Here is a 26,698-nt window from a genome sequence, read left to right on the forward strand (position 1 = left end):
TAGACGTAAATGGACAAAATGTATTTGGTAGGGTTTGTATGTTCATAGTATGTTAATGTTAGAACACTTAGCATAATTTTGAGACTACTCTTTTCATTTGTCTAATTTTTTTCTGCTTACGTAGAAATTTTTGTTGTTATATTTGTGTGTATACGTGTGTAGGCATTCACATGCACCTATTTTCTAGACATCTTTTGTGTATTCTGTGTGTTTAAAATCAGATATATGCAGTTTACTGTCTTTGACAACCTATAACAATTTTGCTATTTTTGTTCTAAGGAGCATGTTATTTTCAGTAAGGATATAAGTTCTGATTTTATTAACTTACATCTTTGGTAAAAATGTGGGATGGTAACAAATGATTCTTAATGGATAATCTTAAAGTCTTTCCAGTATTTTTTTTAGCTTGTCAGAGGATTCTATACATTCAGCTAAGAAATAAAGTAAATGTTAAAGAAATGAATTTGACACTAGAGGTTCTATCAGAGTGAAACAGGAATGTAATTGATTCTACCAGTGAAAGAGTATATTAGTAAACTAAAATCTAAACATTTTTCCTTTGTTCTAAGGAATGGTTTATTTGTAAGGAACAAAAACCTACTCTAGTTAGCTTAAATATAATAAGATACATTGTAAGGACATCAGGTAGCTTACAGAAACCATTAGGTGTAGTCATACCATCCACGGAAACTGAAAACTGGCAGGAAGTAAAGCAGTAACTTCTTCCATCGATCTTCCCCTTTGGGCCTCATGATTTCTCACATTTCTAGCTCATCTGCGTTGTTCTTTTCTATAGACTGGCTTTTCTGCCTGTCTTGGTTGCAGCAGGGTAATAAACCCCAGTGTCTTTCTGATTCTCTGATTCACCTTTCCAAGCTGGCTCATTGGGCATACCTTTCCAAATTTCTAGATGTGGGATATTCCCTTACTTCTAGCCTGGACTGTTCATTGGCCAGTTTCTCTCCTTTACCTGTTAAGCTAAACCCATGTGGTGGGATGGCCTAGACAGGTAGAGTGGCTGAGGCTTGTCCCTTACAAGAGCACTGAAGAACTGGCCCCTCATTCTGTGGGACAGTTTTCCAGATGGCCGGGAATTGACCCAGTTCTCTCCCCTTTCTCACTGATAGTTCTTATGAATAACTGTAGAGTGTGTTGGGGAGCAACATCCTGCAGATTGGCAGAGTTGACCAGAACAGCTGAGGCTATTTCAGTTGCCCCACTCTAACACCAACAGGATGTCTCTTAATGCGTTAGCCCAGCATGCCATGTAAAATAAAATCCAAGGTGACTGCTTTCTGGGAACCCTCAATTGTGGGCCACTTGCAGTTGAGACATCACCTGCTCCAGTCAGCTTTCCTAAGACGTAGGGGATTTGCTTGCCATAAATTCTTGACTTCTGTCATTTCTTCCTGCCTATCTGAAGTAATAAACCTGTTTTATATAATTTATCGTGTGCTTGGTGTCATAGGCTCAGCCATATTGGTGACCAGTCCACTTTGAACCTGCTTCACACTTTCTACTTCTGGTTTCTTAAAATGCTGACTACGTTATTCTCTGGTTGTACTATTTTAAAGATACAAACTATAACTTTTAAAAAAAATTGCCCTGGCTGAACAAAATATGCTGGTTTCTGGTGCTTGTGCAAGGTAGGGATTTAAAGAGAGTAGCTGCTCTGGCCCAGAGATTTTTAAGTCCCTATTATCAAATCTCCAGTCATCATCAGAACTGAAACCACAAGTACTAATTATATGAGTTACGAGTTTGTTCATTAATCATTAATTGAGCAGCCGTTTTGTGCTGGGCTTTGTTGTGGGCTCTGGTAATGAGCATTTCAGGGAATTTGGAGACTAAGTGGGGAAACTGTAAGCACAGAATATTATAGCACATGCTAAGATAGGATTGTGCTTTGTATTCCTTAGGGAAAGATGAATGAGGTATTTTACTTGGTGAAATCAGGACAGTCTTCCTGGAAGAAGAATGGTTATTCTGAGGCCTTAAGCAGGAGCTAACTCATATAAAGAGGGAAAAAGCACATAGAAGGTGTTCCAGGGTTCCCTGAGGGTGGGTCCTTATGCTTTGCTTTCTTTCATGTTAGATCTTACTCAGTGCCTGACCCAGAATAACACCTAACTAGTATTGTTGAGCAGGAGATGTTGCCAGGAAGGACAAGGCTGAAGGAAGTGCACAAAATCATCCCATTAAGAGCAGCACTGCCTGGAGGAAATGTAATATGAGCCACAAACACAAACCACACAAGAAAGTCAAAACTTTTGAGTAGGCACATTCAAAAAAAATAAATAAATAAATAAAAAGAACATTGAGGTTAATTTCAATAATACATTTTATTTAACTTAATGTATTTACATTATCATTTCAGTGAGATCTTTGGTGTTATATCAGTTTTCCATCAATGTGACAAAATACCTGAGATAAACAACTTAAGGGAGGAAAGGTTTATTTTGGCTCACGGTTTCAGGTTTCAGTCTCTTGTCAGTTGGTTTTGATGTTTTGGGGCCTGTGGCAAGGCAGACCATCATGGTGGGCAAACATGGTGGAGGAGAGTGCTCACCTCACAGTGAACAGGAAACAAAAGGGGGCAGGAAGAGGTCAGAGTCCCCAAATCTCCTTCAGGGCATGCCCTCAAGGACCAAACTTCCTCCTAAACCCCACCTCTTAAAGCTTCCACTACCTCCCAGTAAGCACCATAGACAGGGGACCAAACCTTCAACATATGATCCTTTGAGGGACATTTAAGATCCAAATCATAACACAGTGTGAGGATTTTTAACAAGGTATTTTTTCATACCAGTTCTTCAAGTTCTTGTCTGAGCTTTCACTTGCTGCAACTCAGTCTTGCTTTGATCCATTTTAAAGGTCGTTAGTCACACAGGCCAAGTTGCTATCAGCCTCATTGAGATTCAGAATGGACTCATGAAGGGGAGATGAAGCTGGTGATATAGGGAGCCTTTCTTGTCATTTTGAGGGGTTCAGACATTTTCCTGGGAATATAGAAAGTGTTGGAGGATTTTAAAGCAGAGAGTACCATCAAAAGAATTGTGCTTCTTAATATCTCCCTTCCTGACATATGGAAAATTTAGAAGGGAGGAAACAAGTTGGGACTGTTCAGTTAATCTAGAGATGAGGTAATTGTGCTCTAAATGATAATGATGATAGCAAAAATGGAGGATGAAAGACCATTTTTTTTTTGAGATACTAAGGTATAGAAGCAGCTGGATCTAGTAGTGCATACCTGTAATCCTAGCACCTTGGGAGACTGAGGCAGGAGAATTGCAAGTTTGAGGTCAGCCTTGACAATTTAGTGAGATCCTGTCTCAAAAAATGAAAAGAGGTATGGATTTAGCTCAGAGCTGGAGCAACTCTAGGTTCAAAGTATCCCCCCCCCCTCCAAAAAAAGTGTCAACTTGATTATTGAATGGAGCTAGTGGTGAATGAATCAGATCCAGCATGGCAGATAGGCTCCTGACTTAGAACTGGATGTTTCATTTATGAATACAATAATTTAGATGGAGAAACAGGATTTAAATGGCAGTGAGTTCAGTTTTTGGACAAATTGAATTTTATGTGTTTGTGTTATAGCCAAAGAAATATAGGGTTGGTGTTCAGAAGCAAGATGTGAGCAAAAATAATAGATTTAATGAGTGGAGTAAGAACTGAATTCATGGAAGGGGGCAAGCTTACCCCCTAAAAGTTTATATAGAACAGGGGCTCTTCCCCCAGGAGGCATTTGGACAGTTTCCCTGAACTAGTCTCCAGTGGGGGAGGGGTCCATGCTTTCCATCAGATTCTCAAGGAGGTATGTGACCCATGAAAGGTTAAAAAGCATTGTGACAAAAAACATTCAAGGCACCCATAGAAGAAGAGTGGATTTTATATAACGGGAGAGGTGAGGAGAAAGACTTCCATACTGTAAAGAGAAATGATGGGAACTTAGAGGGAAACCAGGCATATATGCCATTAGGGAAATGGAAGATAAAAAAGGATTGGATAAGTAGTCCTCAGTGTAAAATAAGCCAAGAGGACACACAGTGGGAAGGCTTAGAAGCATACTTCATATGTGGTAGCAAGAATGCCAGCGGTGGTCTGGGCCAGGGCCCTTGGGGGCCACAGAAGGCAGATTGCAGCAGGTCAAGGGTTGTGATAGAGAACAAATGAAGCCATGTGGGCATCTTCTTCAAGACACTTCAGTGAGAGAGGGAGAGAGAGGACAACATTTAGTGGGAGCCTGAGGTGGAGATTGGGTCTGTATTATTATCATTTTTTTTTAAGTAGAAGATGTCTAAATGCTGCCAGCAGGGAGTTAAAATGGTAGAAATGAAGATCGAAGTGCTGGGAAATTGATGGAGAGAGGCCCCGAAGAGGCAGGGTGGGATTATTACTCAGGAAAGAGTAATCAGGTGGGGATTTTGTAGCAGTAAATGAGCAAACTTCCTTTCCTGATATTTCTAATAGTGAGGTTAAACAACTGTTGTCTGGACTAATTTCAGCAAATAAATATTTATTGAAATAAACTGGTAAATATTGGTAGATTGGGCAAGGTGTCCAATTTATGCTAAATAAGTTATTTTCCTCATAGCTAAACTTTTAACTTTTTGTGTTCTAAACTTGTAATTTGGGCATTGGGAATGAGATTAGGTAGTAGGTAGAAAGTATTGTGACTTTTTAATTTTATTTTATTTTTGTGGTGCTGGGGATTGAACCCAGGGCCTAGCTTTGCTAGGTAAGCACATGATATGACTAGTTAAGAATGTTCAGAGTGTTGCCAGTCTTTTTCAATTATTGTGTGTAAAGATAACAGATGGGGACGCAGTGTGATGATTCCTATTCAAACCATGGAAGGAAAGAGATCAATGTTAGTGAGGCACCAGGTGGCACCAGCCTGGGACATACTTTGTTTATTTTCATGTCTTTTCACGGTAGATGTTACTGTCCTTATGTTCATAGATACAAAGCCTGGTGTTCATAGATACGAAGCCTGGTTAATTGCTCATATTCTCCCACTTATGGGAGTTGGATTTAGACCTCAATCTGTGTGACCCCAATTCCAATCTTGGTGTCACTTATTGAGCTTTTCAGTAAGGCATCCTTGGGGGCCTTTCAGGCATATGGTTGCTTGTATCCCCTCCCCATCCAAAGTGCCTTTCAGGACTTTGCTTTGCCACATAAGTGGTACTGTTGTGAAGCTTGTCCACTCTGTCTCTTCTCTCCTGGTTTCCTTGTCCATGTCTGTTGCTTACTGTCCATATTGTTCTTTTTCTTTCTTGCCCCCAAGTCCTTGCTATTTTTGTCTCAGTTGCTGCTATTTGCTGAATGATTTGACTTTTTTTTTTTTTAATCTCTTCCCTTCTTTCCTTCTTCTCATATCCTGACTTTTGTGCAGAGAGGCTGGCTGTGTTCAGGTCTTACCCAGTAATCAGTCATTGCTTTCTCAAGGCCTGAAGATCAATGGGAACTAATGGATAGGCCCCAGTAGGTTGATTGTCTTGCCTTCACTTCTCTTTACTTCCTTTAATCACTGCCTGCTGCTCCTGGCTCTTTGTTGATGGAAAGAGATGCCTTTCTGTCCATTTCCCAATGTAACTTTTATATTTAGGGTGATGTTTCTGTTGCCACCGAAAGGAAAGGTGACTAGCCACCTTGGGGATAAACAAACGATTTCTAGGGAAACTGGACCTCCACCAGACACCCATCCACTAAGTATTTTTCCAGATCTTTTTAGGAGTAGACAGAATGCATAATGAGTAATTTAATCAATCAAAGATAGGTCTTATAGTAAGTCTTCAGATTTTGCAGATTAAATGAATATGACTTGCTGCTTTTTTGGGGTATTTTGGCTTTTTAAATTACAGGGGCAATGTCTGTCTTATCTGATCACTTTTCTTGTTATGCCCATTTAATAATTAAGAAAATTAATTGTATAACTTTATTGTTAGAAGTTTAAGATATTTAAGACCTATCTTAAATTTATTTTAAATGTCCATTTCAGATTTTTTTATAAGTAGTGATTTTAATCTGGCAATTTGACCTGTTTTTTTTTCTCTCCCAAGCAACTGGATTTGGAATTAGCTGTATTATTTACCATGCTATATTAAAAAAAAAAAAAACATTTTTTTTTTTACCACTTGCAGTCTCTTTGAAGTAATGTGACTCTTAGTCACATTACATTTTGTGGTGATGGGGATTTTTAATACTACTTTCATAGTTTGTCTTTTTGTACTTTAGAGTTTCAAGTATTCAGAAGTTTTTGCTGGCGATAAAATATTTTAGTAGTTTGTGCTTCTGTTCTTTAATATCTTTTAAGTTCCTTCTGGTATCACTTCAGAATTTGATAGTACTAATTTACTTCAGTCTTGTTGACTTCTTACCTTGATGAAAATCAAATATTTTAAGTACCTTAAATTTAAAATATCAAAAGATAGAGACTGTATAAGAATGGGCTTTTTATATTGTGCCATGTAGAGACCAGTAATTTCCTGAAAGCTTGAGGGAAAATAAAAGCCTCACATTTGGAGAAAATGGTTATTAGAAATTATTTTGCCTTCATATTATGTTAAACGAGAGCAAATGTCATAAATTAAGGGCATACATGTGGGTTATTAAAACCCAAGAAAATGTATAGAATTATGTTACACATAGACTCTGTACTGTTGTGGAAAGTGTTCCCATTTGTGGAATAATATTAGAAAAACTAACATTTTCAAAGAATAGATATCTTAATTTTTTAATCAGGTTTTCTTTGGATAGTTTTGAGTATAAATTGTCTTATTTAAAAGAGATAATTTTACTAATTAAAATTTTCACTCATTAAATAATTTGTCAATGATCAGTACTCTGCAGAGCAGCTTGCTCATATATTATTCGTTTAGAAACATCATTCATATTTTATTTGAAACTTAAAGTTTTTTTTAAAGGGTAATATAAAAACAAGTCATCACACTCTGGCATTTTTTTCCAGTTGTTTTGTTTGTTTCTCATTCTCTCTTTGTGTATGTTATGCAACATTATTGTATAGTCATAGTTGTATGTTAACTTTGCTGACCATTTTCTAGGATACTCAAGGACTCTGGCTTTGTTACTAAACTTTTGTTTTGTTTGTTTTGGCCCTGTAGCTATCTCAGTTGTCTTTCTGCTCATCTATGTGGATGAGAATTAGGAGAAAGGGGTCACAAATAATAGGTGAGCAGGCAGGTGAAAATTGGGTCAAGACTACTGCATATTGAGATAAGACTCTGAGGAAAGGTTCTGAAGTTCAGTATTTGGAAAAAAAAATCTTGAGTTCTACTGCCTTGTGTTTGGATTTATTTGTGTGTGGTATGCTGTTGATGCAATATCTTTTAGATCCCCAGTTGACTGATCTAGTCATATACACTTGCCAGTGTGTATCTAGTACAGATACTAATATTTTTATTCAAGAGAAGAAATAATGGGAAGGATAGTTTCAGCTAATGATATAACAGAAACCCCAAATAACCATATCTTAAACAAGATGGATGTTTGTTTCTCTTACATCAAAATGTGGGAATTTGGGCAGACTAGAACTGAAAGTGCTCAAGGGTCCAGGATTCTTCCAGCTCTGCATACTGCCTTCTCTAATGTGTGGCTTTCCTCCTCATAGGTATGAGTGGTGGTGGTGGTGGTGGGTGTTCCAGGCAGTAGGAAGGCTCCCAAGAGTCACCCCTGCTACTTCTGCTAAACCTTATTGGTCTAGTACTGAGTCAGGTGGCTGCACATAGCTTCAAAGAAACTGGAAAATGAAGTTTTTGCTCTGATAGGCCACATCTCTAGTAAAATTCAGTGTTCTGTTCATTAGGAAAGAGAGATAAAGGATATTGGTGTAGCAGCTGGCAATCTTGTCCTAGAAATTAAACCTGATTTATACTCCTATGTGTTAAAATTACGTGCATTTTGATTTTTAGTTTTTCTAGGCCAAATAACTTGCATTCACTAGACGATTGAGGAAACTGTAGTTATTGGTGGGTTTATGCCCCTAAAAGCTCCTTCCTCCTATAAGAATTTTAGAAAAATCATTTGTAATACCTTGAAAATTCATATTTGGCAATTCTCATGGCATTGGCATTGTCCAGAACTTTTTGTGTTTTTTTTTTGTTTGTTTTGGTTATGTGGGATTGAACCCAAGGGTGCCTAACCCCTGAGCTACATCCCTAGTCCTTTTTATTTTTTAATTAATTGCCCTTGAATGAGTTTTAATATTTCAACGAATAGTATAGCTGCATAACAATTAATAGAACAAGTAGACACAGGCATCGAAAGGGTCTATAACATTCATTCTTAAAACCAGAGTCATCTAAATGACTGCCAAACCTGAAAAATAATTACCAATGCTGGAATCTATTAGATTCTTTATTCATTGGATTAGAAATACAGTTTAAAGGAAATGATTCTATAAATCATTAAGTTTAACTCTTCTGTGCATACATACCAATATAAATATAGTTGACATCCAGATAATGAAATTATGATAAAATGTTTTGTGGTAATGTTTAGACAGGTTAAAGCAATGACTTTGTCCTGAATAAATCATGTCATTATATTTCCACCATACAGGATTTAAGTAATCTGTCTAGTTTTACCAAAATAATTTGGCAGAGGTTATATCAATTTACATTTCTGCCAACATGTTATAAGAGGGTTCATTTCTCTTATGCCTTACATAACATTGGATATTATCAAATTACTTAAATCTTTGCCAATCTAGTTAGTGAAATAGCATCTTTTCAATTTCCTTTTCTTTTTTATTATATATATGTGTGTGTGTGTGTGTGTGTGTGTGTGTGTGTGTGTGTGTGTATTCATTCTAATTAGTTATACATGTGATAGTAGAATGTGGGTCAGATGGTGGTTTCATTCCAAGTTTTCTAAGGAATCTCTATACTGCTTTCCAGAGTGGTTACACCAGCAGTTTATGAGTGTACCTTTTTCTCTGCATCCTCACCAATGCTTATGTTTGTATTCTTGATAATTGCCATTCTGATTGGAGTGAGACAAAATATCAGAGTAGTTTTAATTTGCATTTCTCTAATTACTAGAGATGTTGAACATTTTCTCATCTATTTGTTTGACTGTATTTCTTCTTTTGTGAAGTGTCAGTTCAGTTCCTTAGCCCATTTATTGATTGGATTTATTGTGTGTGTGTGTGTGTGTGTGTGTGTGTGTGTGTGTGTATGTGTGTATGTGTTAAGTTTTTTGAGGTCTTTATATATCCTGGAGATTAATGCTGTATCTGAGGTGCAGGTGGCAAAGACTTTCTCACATTCTGTAGGCTCTCTCTTCACATTCTTGATGGTTTTCTTTGCTGTGAAGAAGTTTTTGAGTTTGATTCCATCCCATTTATCGATTGTTGATTTTACTTCTTACGCTTTAGTAGTCTTGTCAAGGAATTCAGTTCCTAAGCCGACATGATATAAATTTGGGCCTACTTTTTCTTCTTGTAGGTGCAGGATCTCTGTTGTAATGCCTAAGTCCTTGATCCACTTTGAGTTGAATTTTGTACAGGGTGAGAGATAGGGGTTCAGTTTCATTTTACTACCTATGAATTTCCAGTTTTCCCAGCACCATTTGTTGAAGAGGCTATCTTTTCTCCTATTTTTCTCCTATGTATAGTTTTGGCACCTTTGTCTAGTATGGGATAACTGTATTTATGTGGGTTTGTCTCTGTGTCTTCTATTCTGTATCATTGGTCTACCTGTCTGTTTTGTGCCAATACTATGCCTTCTTTTTTATTTTTTATTTTTTAATTTTTTTTTTTACTATAGCTCTGTAGTATAGTTTAAGGTCTGATGCCTCCTGCCTTACTTTTCTTGCTAAGGGTTGCATTGGCTACTCTGGGTCTCTTATTTTTCCAAATGAATTTTATGACTGCTTTTTCTAGTTCTATGAAGAATATCATTGGGATTTTGTTAGAAATTGCATTAAATCTCCATAGTGCTTTTGGTGGTATGGCCATTTGACAATATTGATTCTGCCTATCCAAGAGCATGGAGATCTTTCCATCTTCTAAGATCTTTTTCAATTTATTTCTTTAGTGTTCTGTAGTTTTCATTGTAGAGGACTTTCACCTCTTTTGTTAGATTAATTCCCAGTTTTTTTTAATGCTATTGTGAATGGGGTAGTTTTCCTAATTCCTCTTAACACTTTTGATTTATGGGTATTGATTTTATATCCTGCTATTTTGCTGAATTCATTTATGAGTTCAAAAAGTTTTCTGGTGGAATTTTTTGCTCTTATAAATCTAGAAACATGTTGTTGACAAATACATATAGTTTGAGTTCTTCTTTTTCTATATGTTTCCCTTTAATTTCTTTCTTTTGTCTAATTGCTCTGGCTGGAGTTTCAAGGATGATGTTGAATAAAAGTGGTGAAAGAAGGCATCCCTGTCTTGTTCCAGTTTTTAGAGGGAATGCTTTCAATTTTTCTCCATTTAGAATGATGTTGGCTTTGGCTTTAGTATAGATAGCTTTTACAATGTTGAGCTATGTACCTACTATCCCTAGTCTTTCTAGTATTTTTGAACATGCAGGGGTGCTGTATTTTGTCACATGCTTTTTCTGTGTCTATTAAGATGATATGATTCTTGTCTATAAGTCTATCCATGTGATGAATTAACATTTATTGATTTCCTTATGTTGAACCATTCTTGCATCCCTGGAATGAACCCCACTTAATTGTGTGGTACACTATGTTTTTCATGTGTTTTTGTATGCAATTTGCCAGAATTTTATTGAGAATTTCTGCATCTATGTTCCTCAGGGATATTGAAGTTTTTTTTCCTTGGAGTGTCTTTCTCTGGTTTTGGTATCAGGATGATATTAGCTTCATGGAATGAGTTTGGAAGGGTTCCTCCTTTTCTATTTCATGGAATAATTTGAAGAGTACTGGTATTCTTCTTTGAAGGTTTGTAGAACTTGGCTGAGAATTTGACTGGTTTGGGGCTTTTTTTAATTGGTAGGCTTTTGATGGCATCTTTTATTTCATTGCTTGAATTTGATCTGTTTAAATTGTGTATGTCCTCCTGATTAAGTTTGGGTAGGTCATATGTCTTTAGAAATTTGTCAGTGTCTTCAATATTTTCTATTTTATTGGAGTATAAATTTTCAAAATAGTTTCTGATTATCGTCTGTATTTCAGTAGTGTCTGTTGTGATATTTTCTTTTTCATCATGAGTTTTAATAATTTGTGTTTTCTCTTTCTGTTCATTAGCCTGGCTAAAGGTTATCAATTTATTTATGTTTTCAAAGAACCAACCATTTTTTGTCAATTTTTGAATTGTTTCTTTTGTTTCAATTTCATTGATCTTAGCTCTGATTTTATTCCCTGCCTTCTACTACTTTTGGTGTTGATCTGTTCTTTTTCTGATCTTAATGTGATTGCTTTGTGGCATAAGATATGGTCTGTTTTACAGAAGGTTCCATGTGCTGCTGAGAAGAAAGTATATTCAATTGTTGATGGATGAAATAGTCTATATGTTTGTTAATTCTGTATTATTGATTGTATTACTTAGCTTTATAACTTCTTTGTTTAGTTTTTGTTTGGAGGATCTATCCAGTGGTGAGAAAGATGTTTTAAAATTACCCAGTATTATTGTTGTTGAGTCTATTTGATTCTTGAAATTGAGAAAGGTTTGTTTGATGTACATTTGTTTGATGCTCTATTGCTTGGGGCATAAATATTAACAGTTGTTATGTCTCATTGATGTATAATTCCTCCTTTTTTCCCTTCTGATTAACTTTGGCTGAAGTCTACTTTACCTGATATGAGGATATAAACCCCTCCTTGTTTGCCTGATCCATGTGAGTGATAGGTTTTCCCCCACCCCTTCACTTTCATTCTGTGGATGTCTTTGTCTACAAGGTGAGTCTCTTGGAGACAGCATATTGTTGGGTCTTATTTTTTAATCCAATCTGCTAGTCTGTGCCTTTTGATTGATTAGTAAGGCCATTTATGTTCAATGTTGTTATTGAGATATGATTTTTATTCTCAGTCATTTTGGTTTTTATCCAGTTTTTAATTTGGATGAGTTTCTCCTTTGTTTGACTATTCCTTTAGTATAGTCCTTCTCTTTGCTGGTTTTCATTTTTTTAAAATTTTATTTTCATGAAATATTCTCCTAGGAATGTTCTGTAGTGTGGTTTTTCTAGTTTTGAATTCTTTTAACCTTTTTTTTTTATCCTGGAAGGTTTTTATTTCATTTTGAAATCTGAAGCTTAATTTTCCTGGGTATAGAATTCTTGGTTGGCATCCATTTTCTTTCAGTGATTGGTATATATTATTCCAAAGCATTCTAGCTTTGAGGGTCTGAGTTGAGAAATCAGTTGAGATCTGAATTGTTTTTCTCCTAAACATAATCTCACATTTTTTTGTGGTAACCTTTAAAATTCATCCTTATTTTTTATGCTAGGCATTTTCATTATAATGTACCTTGATATGGGTCTGTTGTAATGTTGTACATTTGGGGGTCTTGTAAGCCTCTTGTTTTTGATTTTCTATTTCATTCTTTAGGTTTGGGAAATTTTCTGGTATTACTTCATTAAAAAGATTTTGCATTCCATTGGTTTTTATCTCTGTGCCTTCCTCTGTCCTGATAAATCTTAAATTTGGTCTTTTCATGTTATCCCATATTTCTTGAAAGTTCTCTTCATGGTCTTCTACCATCTTCTCTCCATGGTCAACTTTATTTTTAAGATTATATATTTTGTCTTCCTTGCCTTACACTCTATCTTCCAAGTGCTCTAGTCTGTTGGTAATGCTTTCCATTGAATTTTTAATTTGGTTTATTGATTCCTTCATTTTGAGGATTTCTGCTTGATTTCTTCTCATAATCTCTCTTTATTGAAGTGATCTTTTACCTCCTGAATTTTATCTCTGATTTCACTCCTTATACCATCCTTTACCTTGTGGATCAATTTAAGTATGTATATTCTAAACTCCTTCTCTGACATTTCTTCCACTGTGGTATCAATGGATTCTGTTATTGGAGCATCTTGGTTTGTTTGGTGTGATTTGTTCTCTTGCTTTTTCATGTTGTTTGTGTGCCTACCCATCTAACATTGTGGATCTGAGGCAGTATAGTTTCTACCCTGTAGACTTATAGTGTCCCTGAACATTTCCAGTACCTCATCTTTAAGGGGGAGACAAATAATAACAGCCACCAATGCAAACAAAATACAGCATTAAACCAAATAACCCTTACCAAGACGTCTATTGTTTCATCACAACAAACAGAAATGATGTGTTCAGTTATTACCTACAATAAAAACAGTAAGTTTGCAAAATATTTTACAATTTCCAGTGGTGGATACAAAGAGAACAGAAGTTGTAGATGTGATGTTTATGAGGAAGGAGGAGAGAAGATAGAAGTAAAAAAATAAAGGAAGAGTAAATGAGGGAATAATAGAGGTAGGCGGTAGCAGGAGAGAAGAGAAAGAGAATCAGGGAAACAGATAAATGGGAGAAAATATATATATATAAGGTAAACATTTAAAAAATTGAAAAATAGAAAAAAGTAAAAATTAACGAATACAAACCAAAACTGAAAGATATTATTCAGATATCCAGTCCTCAATAAACTGATACATGACAAATATTTGATTCAAAAATGGTAGAAATATGAGAGAAAAAGAAGAAAAAATAAATCTCGATGAAAAATTATAAGTTGTTTCTGTTGAATTTCAAAAGTTTCTCAGCTTCCCTTCTCAGGGTGGGTGGGGTTGCTAGGGTGAGAGGATTAATCCTGGGGGTGGAACTCTGTGAGGCAGGGTATAGGCTCAGGTATACTCCAGTCTCTCTGCTGAGTGCTACTTGGTCTGGAGATTTTAAGTCAGTGCACTACAGGGCCCAGCAGTTGCTAGTCCATACTGGAAGACCATACCCAGGAATCTCCTTTGGGTTCCCTCCTATGGTGTAAGGAGCCTGTTCTTAGTCCACTGCGTCGCCTGCAGACCCTGTGATTCCTAGTCTCTGATTCAGTCTACAAACTCCATCTCTCCCACCCCCTCCCTTTCAAATTCTGGTCAGGTGCTTCTTTCCCAGCGAGTCCTGCAAGCAGTTGGATTGGAAGGTGAGAAGGAAGCCAAGTGGGTTTCCGTGACCAGTATTCCCCTGTGTAAACCTCTCTCCATTCTTGATTTTCTTCTGGTCACTTAGGCACACTACCTGTTACTCCATGTGAGTTTGCCTAGCTTGTTTTTTGAGCCAGCCTCAGGTCTGCTAGAAATCAGCTCTCCTGGCTGCTGGCCTCTGCCCTGTGGCTGCACAATGGTTCCTTCCGATGTCTCCTGCATGCCTCCGGGAGAGAGATGATGGCTTCTTTTCGGTACAAGGATATTGAGCAGTGTAGCTTACTATTTATTCAGGCAGTGACTCTGACCTCTAAACTCTCCATACTCCAACATGCTTCAATCCTCTGGAGAATGGGGGTTCCTTTAATTCTCTTATTGCTTTACTGCATTCATGGAGGGCCCATTCTGGCTGAATCTACAGCCACTGCAGCAACTGTGAGGCTGGGGAGTTTCCCTTGTTTTCTTATATTCGATCTCCTGAGTCCCCAATCTGTTTTAAGTGTCCAGTATTAACTTCCAGTAGAGTCCTCCCTAATTCTTGTTCATTCACCCACCTTGCTGAAAAGCTGCCTGTCTGCTTTTCTTGGTTTCATGCCTCAAAGCCGCCAGGGAAGCAGCCTCTTTATTCCACCATATTCCCTTCCATTTTTATTTTTTGAGTCAGGGCTTCGCTAAGTTGCTGAGGCTGGCTTTGAACTTTCGTTCCTTTTGCCTCAGCCTCTTGAGCAGCTGAGATTACAGGCACATGCTGCTGCATCTGGCTAATTTTTTGTTTTTAAATGTTTAAGAAATTAAAACCATTGGAAGTAGTTGTGCCATTTTTATTGATGATTTATTAACTGAAAAAATAGTTAATAATAAATTCTACTTAAATGAAATTAATTTGAATTCGATTTGAAACTTTTTTTCGATAGAAACTTGATGAGGGAAAGAGGTAGGTCTGTTAATCACATACTATTTAATCTTATGTTTGATTTTCAAATTTGAACATATCTAACTTTTCTGAATCTCTTTTGGGGTGAAAGCTAGATTGTTCATCCTGTGGTGAGGGCAACAAGCATAGGCTTAATTGTGATATTGTAGGAAGATCTACAAGACTTATAAAGAGTGGGCCTTGTCCAGGCCCTGGCAGGTTCTGGGCAGAGAGTAGGTGGCAGCTGTTAGCAGCTGAGGAGATAGGTAGTAAGGGGGGAGGTGGAATCAGGAGGAAGAGGCAGGTGCTGGGAAAGAGAGCTGTGTATGCAGACACCTTGAAGTAGAGAGCACCCAGTCCATTTGGGGAGTTACCAGTGGCTTTGTATAACTAGAGTCTGGTTATGAAGCTAAAAGTAAAATTGGAGATGTATCTAATGACCAGATCATGACAAGCCATCTTTGCTCTGTGGAGAAGTTTGAATTCTTTTCTGAAGGCAGTGGATAACTACCAAGTGATAATAAAAATAACAACAGTGTCATTTTAGCAAGACCATTTTAGAGAGAGTGGGGGCTGCTGTATCAGGGACGGTAACACAAGAGGAAGAATGCCAGTGAGGAGGCTGCAGGTGCATCCAAGCCACAATGGGGAGCATATGACTCAGTAAGGCAGGGTCGGGGTGAAGAGGATAGGGCGGGTTCTGGGTGCTGAGGAGATGGATGGGCAAGACCTGGAGGCCAGTGGATATGGGGAAAAACAAGAGGGAGGAAGGCAGCCACTCCCCAAATTTACAGTTGATATTCTTATTACTTTGCAAAATCAGACAAGCTTTTTAAAACTCTTGTTGCCTTTTATGTAGTGTATCAAAGTTGCCCTCTTTGTTCTTTATATAGCTCTGAAACTCATTGCAGGTAATTATAATTCATATTGAAGAAACAATTGGCCCACATGTTTTGATATATTTTAGTTTTTGTGTATCTCATGGGAAAATGATTCTCTAAAGACTAATTGTGTAGGCTAGGAAATCTTTTAGGTTTAATTATAAAACATTAATCATTTTTCACAACATGTCATTAAAACAGTGAAATACCCTTCTAAAATGTTGACTTTATGGTAGGTTTAGTAGAATTGTCCTGAGTTATAAGCAGACTCTAAAAAAAAATAGTTCATAATTCACTGGACAATTCTGTTGTAATGTACTGGTTTATATTAGAGAGTAACTGTTAGGTATAGACTATTAATGTTTTTGTCTATTAGTGTCTCAGCACATTTCCTTTAGAAGGATATACATCTTCTTTCAGAATCTGACTTCCTCGCTAGATTCTCCAACTACTTTTTTCCTTTCCTCCCCTCCTGCCTCTTCCCTTCCTTCCATTCATCCAACCCAGGCCCTCTTTCATGCAGGGCAAGTACTTCACCACTGAGCTGTATCCCCAGCTCACTCCAATTGCTTTTCACTGGACAATCATCAAACAGGCTTGCTAATCTGTTTATCTTTGGATTTACATACTGCTATAAAATGAAGTGGCTAAATGATTATGAATATATATATATATATATACACACACACACACACACATACATACATATATATATATATATTTTTTTTTTAAATATTTATTCTTAAGTTTTAAGTGGCTACATATCTTTATTTTACATTTATATGGTGCTGAGAATCAAACCCAGTGCCTCGTGCATGCTAGATGAGCATTCTACCACTGAGCCACAACCCCAGCCCCATGAAAATATATTTGATAAAATAAATTGAGGATTCATATCCTCATTTTATCCAATAACATGTCTCCAAGCAGTGGGAGATAGAATCAGGTGCTATGAGGCAGTGCTTTGCTCATTGAAACTGAGGCTGAAGACACTATGATGGTGATGCTAACTTTACCTATATAATTGAAACACATGGTGATTTCAGCTATATAATTTAGTGCCTTTATTCAAAGGTGAATTTTCTATTGGAAAACATATTAATCAGTGAAAACTACTGTCTCTCTTATTTTCCTTTTCATTTCACAGTCCATTAAAACTGAGTTTTAAAATCTGACAGATTCGATTATAAATACAATTATCACCACTAACTAGTTATCCTAACCTTATAGCATGTCATTTATCATTGCTAACTTCTAGTTTCTATAAATTGTCTATTATCTATAAAAAGTTCATCATTACTTTTTACAGATGTTATTGTGAAGAGTAAGAAAATGTATGTCAAAGTAATTAATTAATGTAGTTTTTAGTAGTTCCACGTTCTAAAACAGTAGGTTTTTGTTGTGATGTTTCCTATGCTGATTTTGAAATGTTGTGGAAACAGTCTGACTATATAATACTTTTAGAATTTATGTGTTTCTACAAATTTGATGCAGATGAGACAGAGCACTGTGATTTTTATATGGGTCTGTTGTTTTCATAGGAGGAACACAAATTTTGTTTTTTTTTAGCTTATAAAAACAACATTTTCTTTGTATTTAATATTCAAAATCAGAAAAGCTGTAAGGATCACTAAATTTATGATTAAATGATAGTGAATTAGCATTAAAGAAAATAAGACTAAGTGACTTGTTTCATAATTACATAATTCAAAGGTGATAGATATTCTACTGAGGTAAGAGAAAATAAGAATGACTTGGTGGTTTCCATTGATTAATATGTTTGCTAATAGAAAATTCACTTTTCTCCTGGCACAAAATTATATTGCTGAAGTTACCATGTGTTTCAGTTATATAGAAGAAGTTAGCATGTTGAATACTATCATAGTGTCTTCAGTTAGATTTTAAAAAAGAATAAAAATGTTTCCCTCTTTAAACAAGTAATATATTGTGATGGTATGGTGCTTCATTATAATACAGTGAAGGTTATTCTGAGGGTTAATGTGGTCTAGCTGCTAGCTTCCAGATATACTGGCTCATTGCAGAATAGAACCTCAGTAGAACATGTCACCTTCAGACTGCCTCTGCCAAATCTCGGCTGTCTCTTGCTGTCTTATGGGAACCAGAGAGTGGTTTTCAGTATTTCTTTGCTAGATGTAAACTCTCTTGACACATACAGTGTGATCTCTTTTGTCCTTGGATTTTTCCAAGTGGAACAGGTCTTCAACACTTCCACTTATTTCAACTTTAGAGATGTTGGGATCCCAAGAGATTTCAGTTATGGATGAAGTTAAAGAGAAGAAAAATATTACACTTTTCAAATTTGCTTCTTGAGTAGGAGAAGTAAAGATTTAATGTCAAGCTGTTGATTGCTGATACAAATTGGGCACTTCTTAAGTGAATTAAAAGTTGAAATTTTATTGTTATATTGATCTTCATACATAGAAAGGCAGGCTAATTCATTTAAACATCTCTTTGGAGTCCTTTTTACAGATAAATTATAATTCTCTGAAGTAAGATCCATACTTGTTTTTCCTTTATCTGACAATAACTTTAACGGGAAGTAATTAATTATCCCCTAATTGTTTTCTGGTTGATAAATATAGGAACAGTGTCTGCACTCTGCAACTTCCCAGCTCTTCTTAGATGCTAGGCAGCCCCACAGTCTGGGGAGGATGGGATGAGAGTTCTGGTCAGCCTTGAGGTCACTTTGTTCAATTGTTGACATTTTTCTAAGGTTCTGGTCCCTCCCTTATAAAATGGGGCAGGTAACCCCCACCTCACAGGGATGCTTTATGTAAGGATGGTGGAGGATGGCCTGTGGCCACCTCTGTAAGGAAGTTTCCATGAAGGCTTTGTGATAAAGGGTGCAATGGTACTAGCCAGCCTGTGTTCCCAGCCTGCAGCCACTTGGTGCCAAATTCCCTGTGCGTGGGGCACATCGGTTTCAGAGCAGGCTTGACTCCCTGGGTCTTGGGAATGTTCCAGTTGACTGCATGTTCTCTCTTGGGATCAGGGCAGCAGACTACAATGTTTTGTTAAGCTGAGCTAAAGGAGCAGATTCTCTCCAATATATTTTGCAGATTAGGTCTTTTCTGTAGAAGAACATCCTTTCATTTGAGCATGATTCAACTCCCTCTGTTATTTTAACAAGCCACCTGCTATAACAAACTCAGCAGTTACCCTTAGGAAGGAATTTGATGATTCTTCTTTGCACAAGCCTGTCTGCTTTTCCTTGATGGGCTTTTGGCATTTTGTGACCTATTGTACTTCAAGTTAGGCTCACAAAGTTCTGTATGTGACCTGTGGAGTACAACTTCTCAATTGTACCGGCTTTATATCCATGAGTGCCCTGGTCCTTCCCCGAATCTGAAATTACATAGATTCTTGTTAGCAGATGGAAAAGGAGGCGCTGATTTTACTACACATTAGGCCATAAAGAAGTAGATGCCTCTGGGCTGTGTTGTATGTATGAAAAAATGGGAGTGTAGGAGACACCATTATCCATAATACATGCTTTTGAGTGGGAATACAAACAGGAGCAAAAGAGGGTTGGGGAGGAAGCCATGGTTGGGCATGTCTTTAAATTCTCTGCCAGGACATCTCACCTTTGCTGTGTTTTAGTGTCCTCCTATTTTGACTGTTCTTCAACAGAACCTCTCACGTGAAGGACCCTGTTGTCCCCTAGACATTAGTTCAGTCTGGAGGGGAATGAGCCACCCTTCAGGTCTCTGGAGCGGATCGAGTAATTGGAAGCCTCTGTGGGTAAAATCCACAAGGACCCTTTGTAATCACCTAGCATTTCATATTCTCAGTTCTTGGGGGTTTGCCACATGCTTTTGCCTGCTGTCTTAGAAACTTACCTTTAAAATCTGGTCCTTGACATGGGTCCTTTTGTGAAAGAACCATAGCTTATTATGATTAAAGGATGACATGATGTTTTTGAATTCACTCTTACAATGTTTTCTAAGGAACCATACTAAAACAGTCTAATGTTCAAATTAGAATATTTGAAGCTCTCCTTAAAATGAAGCATATCTAATTTCAGGCTTAAGTTCTTAGGGATGTATAGAAATATATATATATATATTACAAGATCTGGGAATTTTTAAAAGATTATCCCCTTTCCCACAAGAAAATAAAACAAACCTATGCAGCCACAAATATTCCCTAATTGCAGGCCTTCCCAAAGTAGCAGCAGTAATAGTGCCCCCAAATATTATTTTTCCTGTTTGATAAAATTTTTTAAGATGGCTTCCCTTTTGGCCTTCACATAAATTAAATTAGACATTACTACTTACTCTTCTTTGGAACCATAATTAAGTTGATTTTTGAACATAGATTACAAAAATGGCGGCAGTAATAAATAGACATTTATGTGAACAAGAGAAGTAGACTTTCCCTTAGGAGTGATTACATCAGCTTATAATACCTCGTTTGTATGTACAGTTACTAGTTTGTACGTGTCATGAGTTGTTTTTGCATGAATAGGGGAGAATTTAGTATAAATGCTTTTGAAATATGGAGAATTTTAATTTTCCAGGGCTGTTTTATTAGCAATTTTTAGATCATGAAGTGATTTTATCTAAGTGAAGTTCTAATATGTTGTTTTACTCTTTATTTTCTAGGGAATACCTTGGTAAGCAGCTTCAATCTGAGCAGCCTCAGACTGCTGCTGCTCGAAGCTGAACTGGTCTCTTCCACTTCCCCTTACCTGTGAAGACTACCTGGAGTGGGAGCCTCAGTATTTAGGGTCAAGAATATAGTTTTTAATTTCACTTGTGATTTTCTTCTGTTGTGTAGCTTCTCCCAGTACTGATTTCTGAAAAATGTGTTTGCTTGTTCAATTGTATAACAGTGTTTTCTGTATCTAAGGAAAATATTTCTGTTACACATACTGCTTGCAATTTCTGTATTTATTGTTCTATGAAAATTAATATAGCTATTAAAGAATTCTCACTCCAAATGTCTCATTTTTCTTTCTTATTCCTTACTTGGACCTTAAACAAAAGTCACTTGTTGTTTCTTTCAAACCAGATTGGGAGAATTGTTGCAAAGTAGTGAATGGCAAGTAAATGTTTTGAAATTGTCTTTGAATCATCTCTTATCAGTGGGTATCTACACAGACACAAACACTGTAGCTGTTAGAGTGAGCAATACATACTGTGTTGTTTAATGATGGGCGTGTTCTGAAGAACATTAGACATTTTGGTTGTGCAAACATCACAGAGTGCACCTATACATACCTAGATGGTTTAGGTCAATCACTTGTACACTTAATGCAATCAAAGAGGTGGGGTAAACACCAGGTGGATGAGCCTGCTGCTGGTGTAACTGCATGCTGTTTTACAGTAAACCTTTGCTGTTATACAATAAGCTTTAATAAACAAGTAAAAAGAATATTCTTTAAAATAGTGATAGAAACTATAGAATAATCAGTGCATAAACCAGTAATATAGTCTTTTTGGTGGGTAGGGGATCGTTGATTAAACCCAAAGGTACTTTAACCACTGAGCTATATATCCCCAGCCTGTTTTATTTTTGAGACTGGGTCTTGCTAAACTGCTTAGGGTCTTGCTGAGTTGCTGAACCTGGCCTTGAACTTGCAATCCTCCTGCCTCAGCCTCCCAAACCATTGGGATTACAGGCATAGGCCACTGTGCCCAACTCATAGTTAGTTATTATCACTATCAAATGTTATGTGCTGCACGAAACTGTACTTGGTCTACTTTTATATGACTGTGTGAATATTTACAGCAGCCTCACCACACAAATGTGTAACATGTTAGGCTCAGATATCACAATGGCTATAATGCCACTGTGTGATAGGAATTTTCTAGTTTCATTTAATCTTATGGGGCTACATTGAATATGCAGTCCACCATTAGTCAAAACATTGTTACATGGGGAATGATTATATTTAGAGAACTTTGAAATCTTAAATTTTTAACATCCTGTGGTCTAAAAGATTTGTTCATGGAGTTCCATGAAAACTTTTACCTATAGGTTAGTTTATTCCTTTGATTTCTTATACTTGAGATTTTAAGTACCTCATTTAAAAAAAATGATTCTTTTTTTATACATGACATCCTTATTTGTTTTGTCTTAATAATTTTGGTTTAAATATTGCCAAAAGAAATCTTACTTCTCCCCTTCTCCTATATTTTGGGAACTACAGCCCTTTAGTAGTATGTATGTGACAGGCATTTTCCCCTATCAACAACAACAACAGCAACAAAAACCATCAGCTGGTCTCTTTGACTCTCATTTTCATTTTTTCCCCCTTCTTATTCCTAGCAGTTTTCTGAATGTTGAGTTGTTAAGTTAATTTGCTAAGGCTAATAATCCATTTGTTGTTTCTCCTATAGAAAGATACTCATAGGTTCCATCTCCTGTTTAATATTCAAAGATTGTTTCACTTTCAACATAGAGATCTTGTAGAAAAGTTAAAAAGATGTTTTTGTTAGTGGGTTCTTGTGACTTAGGGATTTTCCTTTAAAGGTACATATTTGCCAGAATGTCAGTGATTTGGTCAGACCAATATATATTTATATTTTTTGACAAGTTTAAAATTTTTAAAATTGCTCAGTCCTAGATATTTTTACTTTCAGAAACCTGGAAAATACTAAATAGAGCTTTTCTCTGTGGTAATTACAGGTTCTACATTCAGCAGATCAGTTTTCCCGTTAATGGTCTGTAAATTATTAAATTTTTACAACACTCAACGTTGGAAAGTTCTGATCATAGGTTCTGATTTTGGTTTCATTATGCAAAGCCCTGTAGAAATTCTTCTAAAGTAGAAATCAGTGACAGTCATTCTGGTGGGAATTGTTAGTGCTATAATTTCCAAGAAGTACTTTTGTACATGGGAAGCTCTACTCCCATGTCATATTTTAATTATTATCCTATATATTAAAATTAAATATCTATAGGCACCTTTTTTTCTGTTCAACCTTTTCACTTTCATTTTTTTCTTAATGCTTTTGATTAATATTCAGTGACTAAACCCTCGAAGTTTACATATTCAATTGAATGGCAGATACATAACAGCAGAATAATAAATGTGACCAGGCAAATCTAAGTAGTAAATGCATGTAAACCTACTCAGGTGTATGTGTGGTAGGACAAATGCTATTAAGCATTTAAAAATCAGTCTAAACAAAGCCCAATAGTTACAAAATGTGTTATTACATCTGTATCAACAAAATTTACATAAAACCATTAATATTATAGAATTGAATTATTTTTTCATTACCCCATGTTTATGTAACCAAACACAGTGGGTTTGCCCGTTGGTAAATGCAAAGCCAATAAGCACAACCAAAAGAGAAAAGTGAAGGAAGGTTGATACTTAACAGCAAGCAAGAAGAGCATGGGGATGACTTCCAAAGCAGCGTCTCTCTGAACAAGGGAATTTTGCTGGGAAGATATGCATATTCGTAGTGGGGAGACTCACCCTTGCATGTAGAGGTGGGCACATTCCTGCAAATGCATAGTTCTAGATCATGCTTTGTACATTTTTATGTTTAAAAATAGTAAAGGGTCCAATGCCTAAATTCTCCCCTGAAGAATTTGGCATTAGAATGATGAGCAAAATTTAGGTCACCTAGAGCTGGGGCTGGGTGACTTTATTTTCTTCTCTGGAGGGCCTTATCAGAAATGAACAAAAATCAACTCGAGCTGGAGTGCAATGGTGCATACCTGTAATCCCAGTGGCTCGGGAGGCCGAGGTAGGAGAATCGTTCAGAGTTCAAAGCCAGCCTCAGCCAAAACAACAACAACAACAAAAGCTAGGTGCTAAGCAACTCAGACTTTGTCTCTAAAGAAAATACAGAATAGGGCTGGGGATGTGGCTCAGTGGTTGAGTGCTCCTGAATTCAATCCCTGGTACCCGCCCCAGGGGGAAAAAAATAAGAAAGATGAACTTGAAGGGATGTGTATCTTCTGAGGCACAGGGACAGGTGCTTAACTATAAGTTCTTGTTTGGGAGCTAACACTTTACATTTTCCCTGGTGTTATAAGTACCCAACCAGGAGGGCCAGATCCTAGCATTCCAGGCTTGCTGAGGTGACTAGTTTTTTTTTTTTTTTTAAGTGTATAATTCAGTTTTGTAAATACGTTCATAATGTTGTGCAAACATCATTGCCATCCATCGCCATCACTTTTCATCTTATAAAATGGAAACTGTATCCATTAAACATTAATTCCTTCTCCCCACATCCCACCTACCCAGTTCACAGAAAACACTGTTCTACTTTCTATCTGTATAATTTTGGGCTACTTAAGTATCTTACAAAAGTGAAACCATTCAGTATTTGTCTTTTTGTGACTGGATTAATTGTAGCCTGAATAATATCTTCAAGGTTCATTCTTATTATAGCATGTTGAAGAGTTGCCTTCCTTTTCAAGGCTGAAAAATATCCCCTCATATGTACCCAACTTTATACATTTGACTAGCTTACAGCTCTGTTCCTGTCACAGAGTTGTGGGGAATGTTTTGTAGGTGGATATGTGAGTTAAGCAATATGTCTTGAAAACCAGGAGGCTCCAGGACTCCATGTGGTGATCCAGCCACTGACAATCTGTCCTGCTTTTTGTGATCAGACTTTCAGTTGAGTTTTTAAAATCCATGCTCTATAGCTGAATCCTAATCAATCACTTAAAATTCCCCTCTTTTGCAACCCAAACCCAAAAAGTTTCCTTGTTTTACAATCCCATGCAGAAAAGGGCTTTCTAGGTTCTTGGACATCACTCAGCTCCATGATATTCAGCCCCTTAGTTAAGTGTTGTATGCCCTCCTTCGTTAGTAGGTTATCTGTCCCCTTTCTCTCTTAAAAATCCCATAACCATCAGTCCTTTCTCAATTTGTCAGAAATAATTTCACTATTTGAAGTTGAAATGTATTAGGAAAAACAGTTTACAATTTGGGTATTTTATTGAATTTCTTGTTGAGAGCATAATAGGTTCTACAAAGTTCAATAGGAAACCCAACTAAACCAGTTTCTAAAATATCTTTTATTAATCATTTATAATAAAATCAACCTGAGCAGATATGAACATTAACTTTATGTGAAAAAAACTTCTGACTTAAGAGTTAGGCACACAGTCCTATAAAACGGAAATAAAATCATATCTTTCTTTCTTCAAAAACTCCTTTTGGGTCTTGTTCTTTAATTTTTTAAAAGATACGTGGAAATGGGCTTTCCCATTGGTAGTTGAAGTTTATTTCCACACCTTACACTTGAGTAACCACAAATATCAGGTAACAGAATGTCTCCAGTCCAAAAAACTTCTTTCGCTTCTAGCCATATCAGAGTAATTGGTGCTGATTTCAGATAATTGAAATTTAAATACTTTCATCACCTCTAGCTGTCAAATCCTAGAAAGACAGAGCCAGGCTTTAATGCTTTTGATCTATTTGAAAATTATTTAAAAGTTTCCCTTTTCCCTTTTTTTTTTTTACCTTTGCTAATAGAGAATATTTTAGACTAAATTTTGAGATCACTCAAAGTTTGTAGGTGGCAAAGTTACTTTCCAAATCTACACCTGGTGATGAAATCATTCAGATTTCAAGAAGAGATTTCTTTTTTGTTGTGCTGTATGAAATGTTCTGTTTTTAAGAGATGTGGCTTTCTTAACAAGTTGCCAATGGGAGAGTCAGCTGGAGAGAAGAAAGGGCTTTGAGTAATGTTATGGTCCCTCAATAGTGTATGCAAAATCTGACACCAAATTCATGTTTTCTTTCAGTTCTTAAAAGAGAAAGGATTAAGTGCTATTGCAAAATTAGGATAAAATTGCTGAAGGAACTTTTCTATGTTTGAAGTCACACTGGTCCAAGATGCTGTACTTTCCCAGCTTTGCCTTTTTCCCTTCTTGAAGAAAGAAAATATCAGGGACTAGGTTGAAGGAGCCAATGTACATAAGGCACCAAATAACAGTGTTTGTAACATATAGTATTAAAATATGTAGAGCAATGGCACAAAGGTTGCAGGGAGGAAGAAATGGGGCTATTCCCTTGTAAGGTGATCATATTAGACATTAAGTAGTATAACATAATACAAACTAGACTGACGATTTCAGGATACATACCTAACTCCTGGAGTAACCACCACCACAATAAACTGAAAGTAAGTGGTAAGGCTGAGGGGCCATAGAGTGGAATACTCAAAATACTTGCTTAACCCAAAAGAAGAGACATGGAAGGAACATAGAAGAGAAGGGACACATAGGAAATACATAGCAAAAATATAAACCTAAGCCCAGCAATACCATAACTACAGCAGCAGGCAGGGAGCTTCACGCATACAGAAATTTGACTCTGTGAGCGGGCCCACCTCCAGGAAGCCCACTGCTACCAGTTCCCAAGGTTCAGGGAGACGAGCTATTCTACAATGCCAAGTGGCCTCACTCTGTCACCCTCCCTCACCTATCCCTTTGCAGACTGTAATAGAGTAGAAAAAACATAGTCCCAAGGCAATCACTACTCATCCAACTCTCCCAGCTTCCAAATCGTCCCGCTAGCATTTGTATTATCTCATTTGTTCTTCTGATTATTGTTTTTTGTTTATTTTTTAAAAAGTTCCTTCTAGCCTTTCAAGTGGGGTTTCAGAAGAAACAGAAATAAATGTGTGTGTTCCGTTGATATGCTTACACTGAAATCCTGAAGGTATTGGTATTTTTGATCAATGTTGACTTGTAAGAGAGAGAGCTTTTCAGGGCCAGGGTAGGAGGAGTTCACAATCCTTCAGGGCTATCCAGGTGGGTTTATTTCCTCATTCAACCTGTCTGTTAGTCTGTGTATGTCATGTGAGGAT

General features: G+C 36.7%; 1 protein-coding gene across 2 annotated transcripts in view; it reads left to right on the forward strand.

Annotated features, from left to right (window-relative positions):
- Nucleotides 1–20,837, forward strand: part of Atp6v1h (ATPase H+ transporting V1 subunit H) — a 101,808-nt gene extending 80,971 nt beyond the window's left edge. For both annotated transcript variants that reach the window (XM_026394396.2, XM_026394397.2), the window contains one exon: nucleotides 20,513–20,837. In XM_026394396.2, the coding sequence (XP_026250181.1) occupies nucleotides 20,513–20,573 (61 nt within the window). In that variant the 3' untranslated portion in view covers nucleotides 20,574–20,837. The remainder of the gene's footprint in view (nucleotides 1–20,512) is intronic.
- Nucleotides 20,838–26,698: the final 5,861 nt, after the last annotated feature.

This window comes from Urocitellus parryii, chromosome 7 (assembly GCF_045843805.1).
Source record: "Urocitellus parryii isolate mUroPar1 chromosome 7, mUroPar1.hap1, whole genome shotgun sequence".
Lineage (NCBI taxonomy): Eukaryota > Metazoa > Chordata > Mammalia > Rodentia > Sciuridae > Urocitellus > Urocitellus parryii.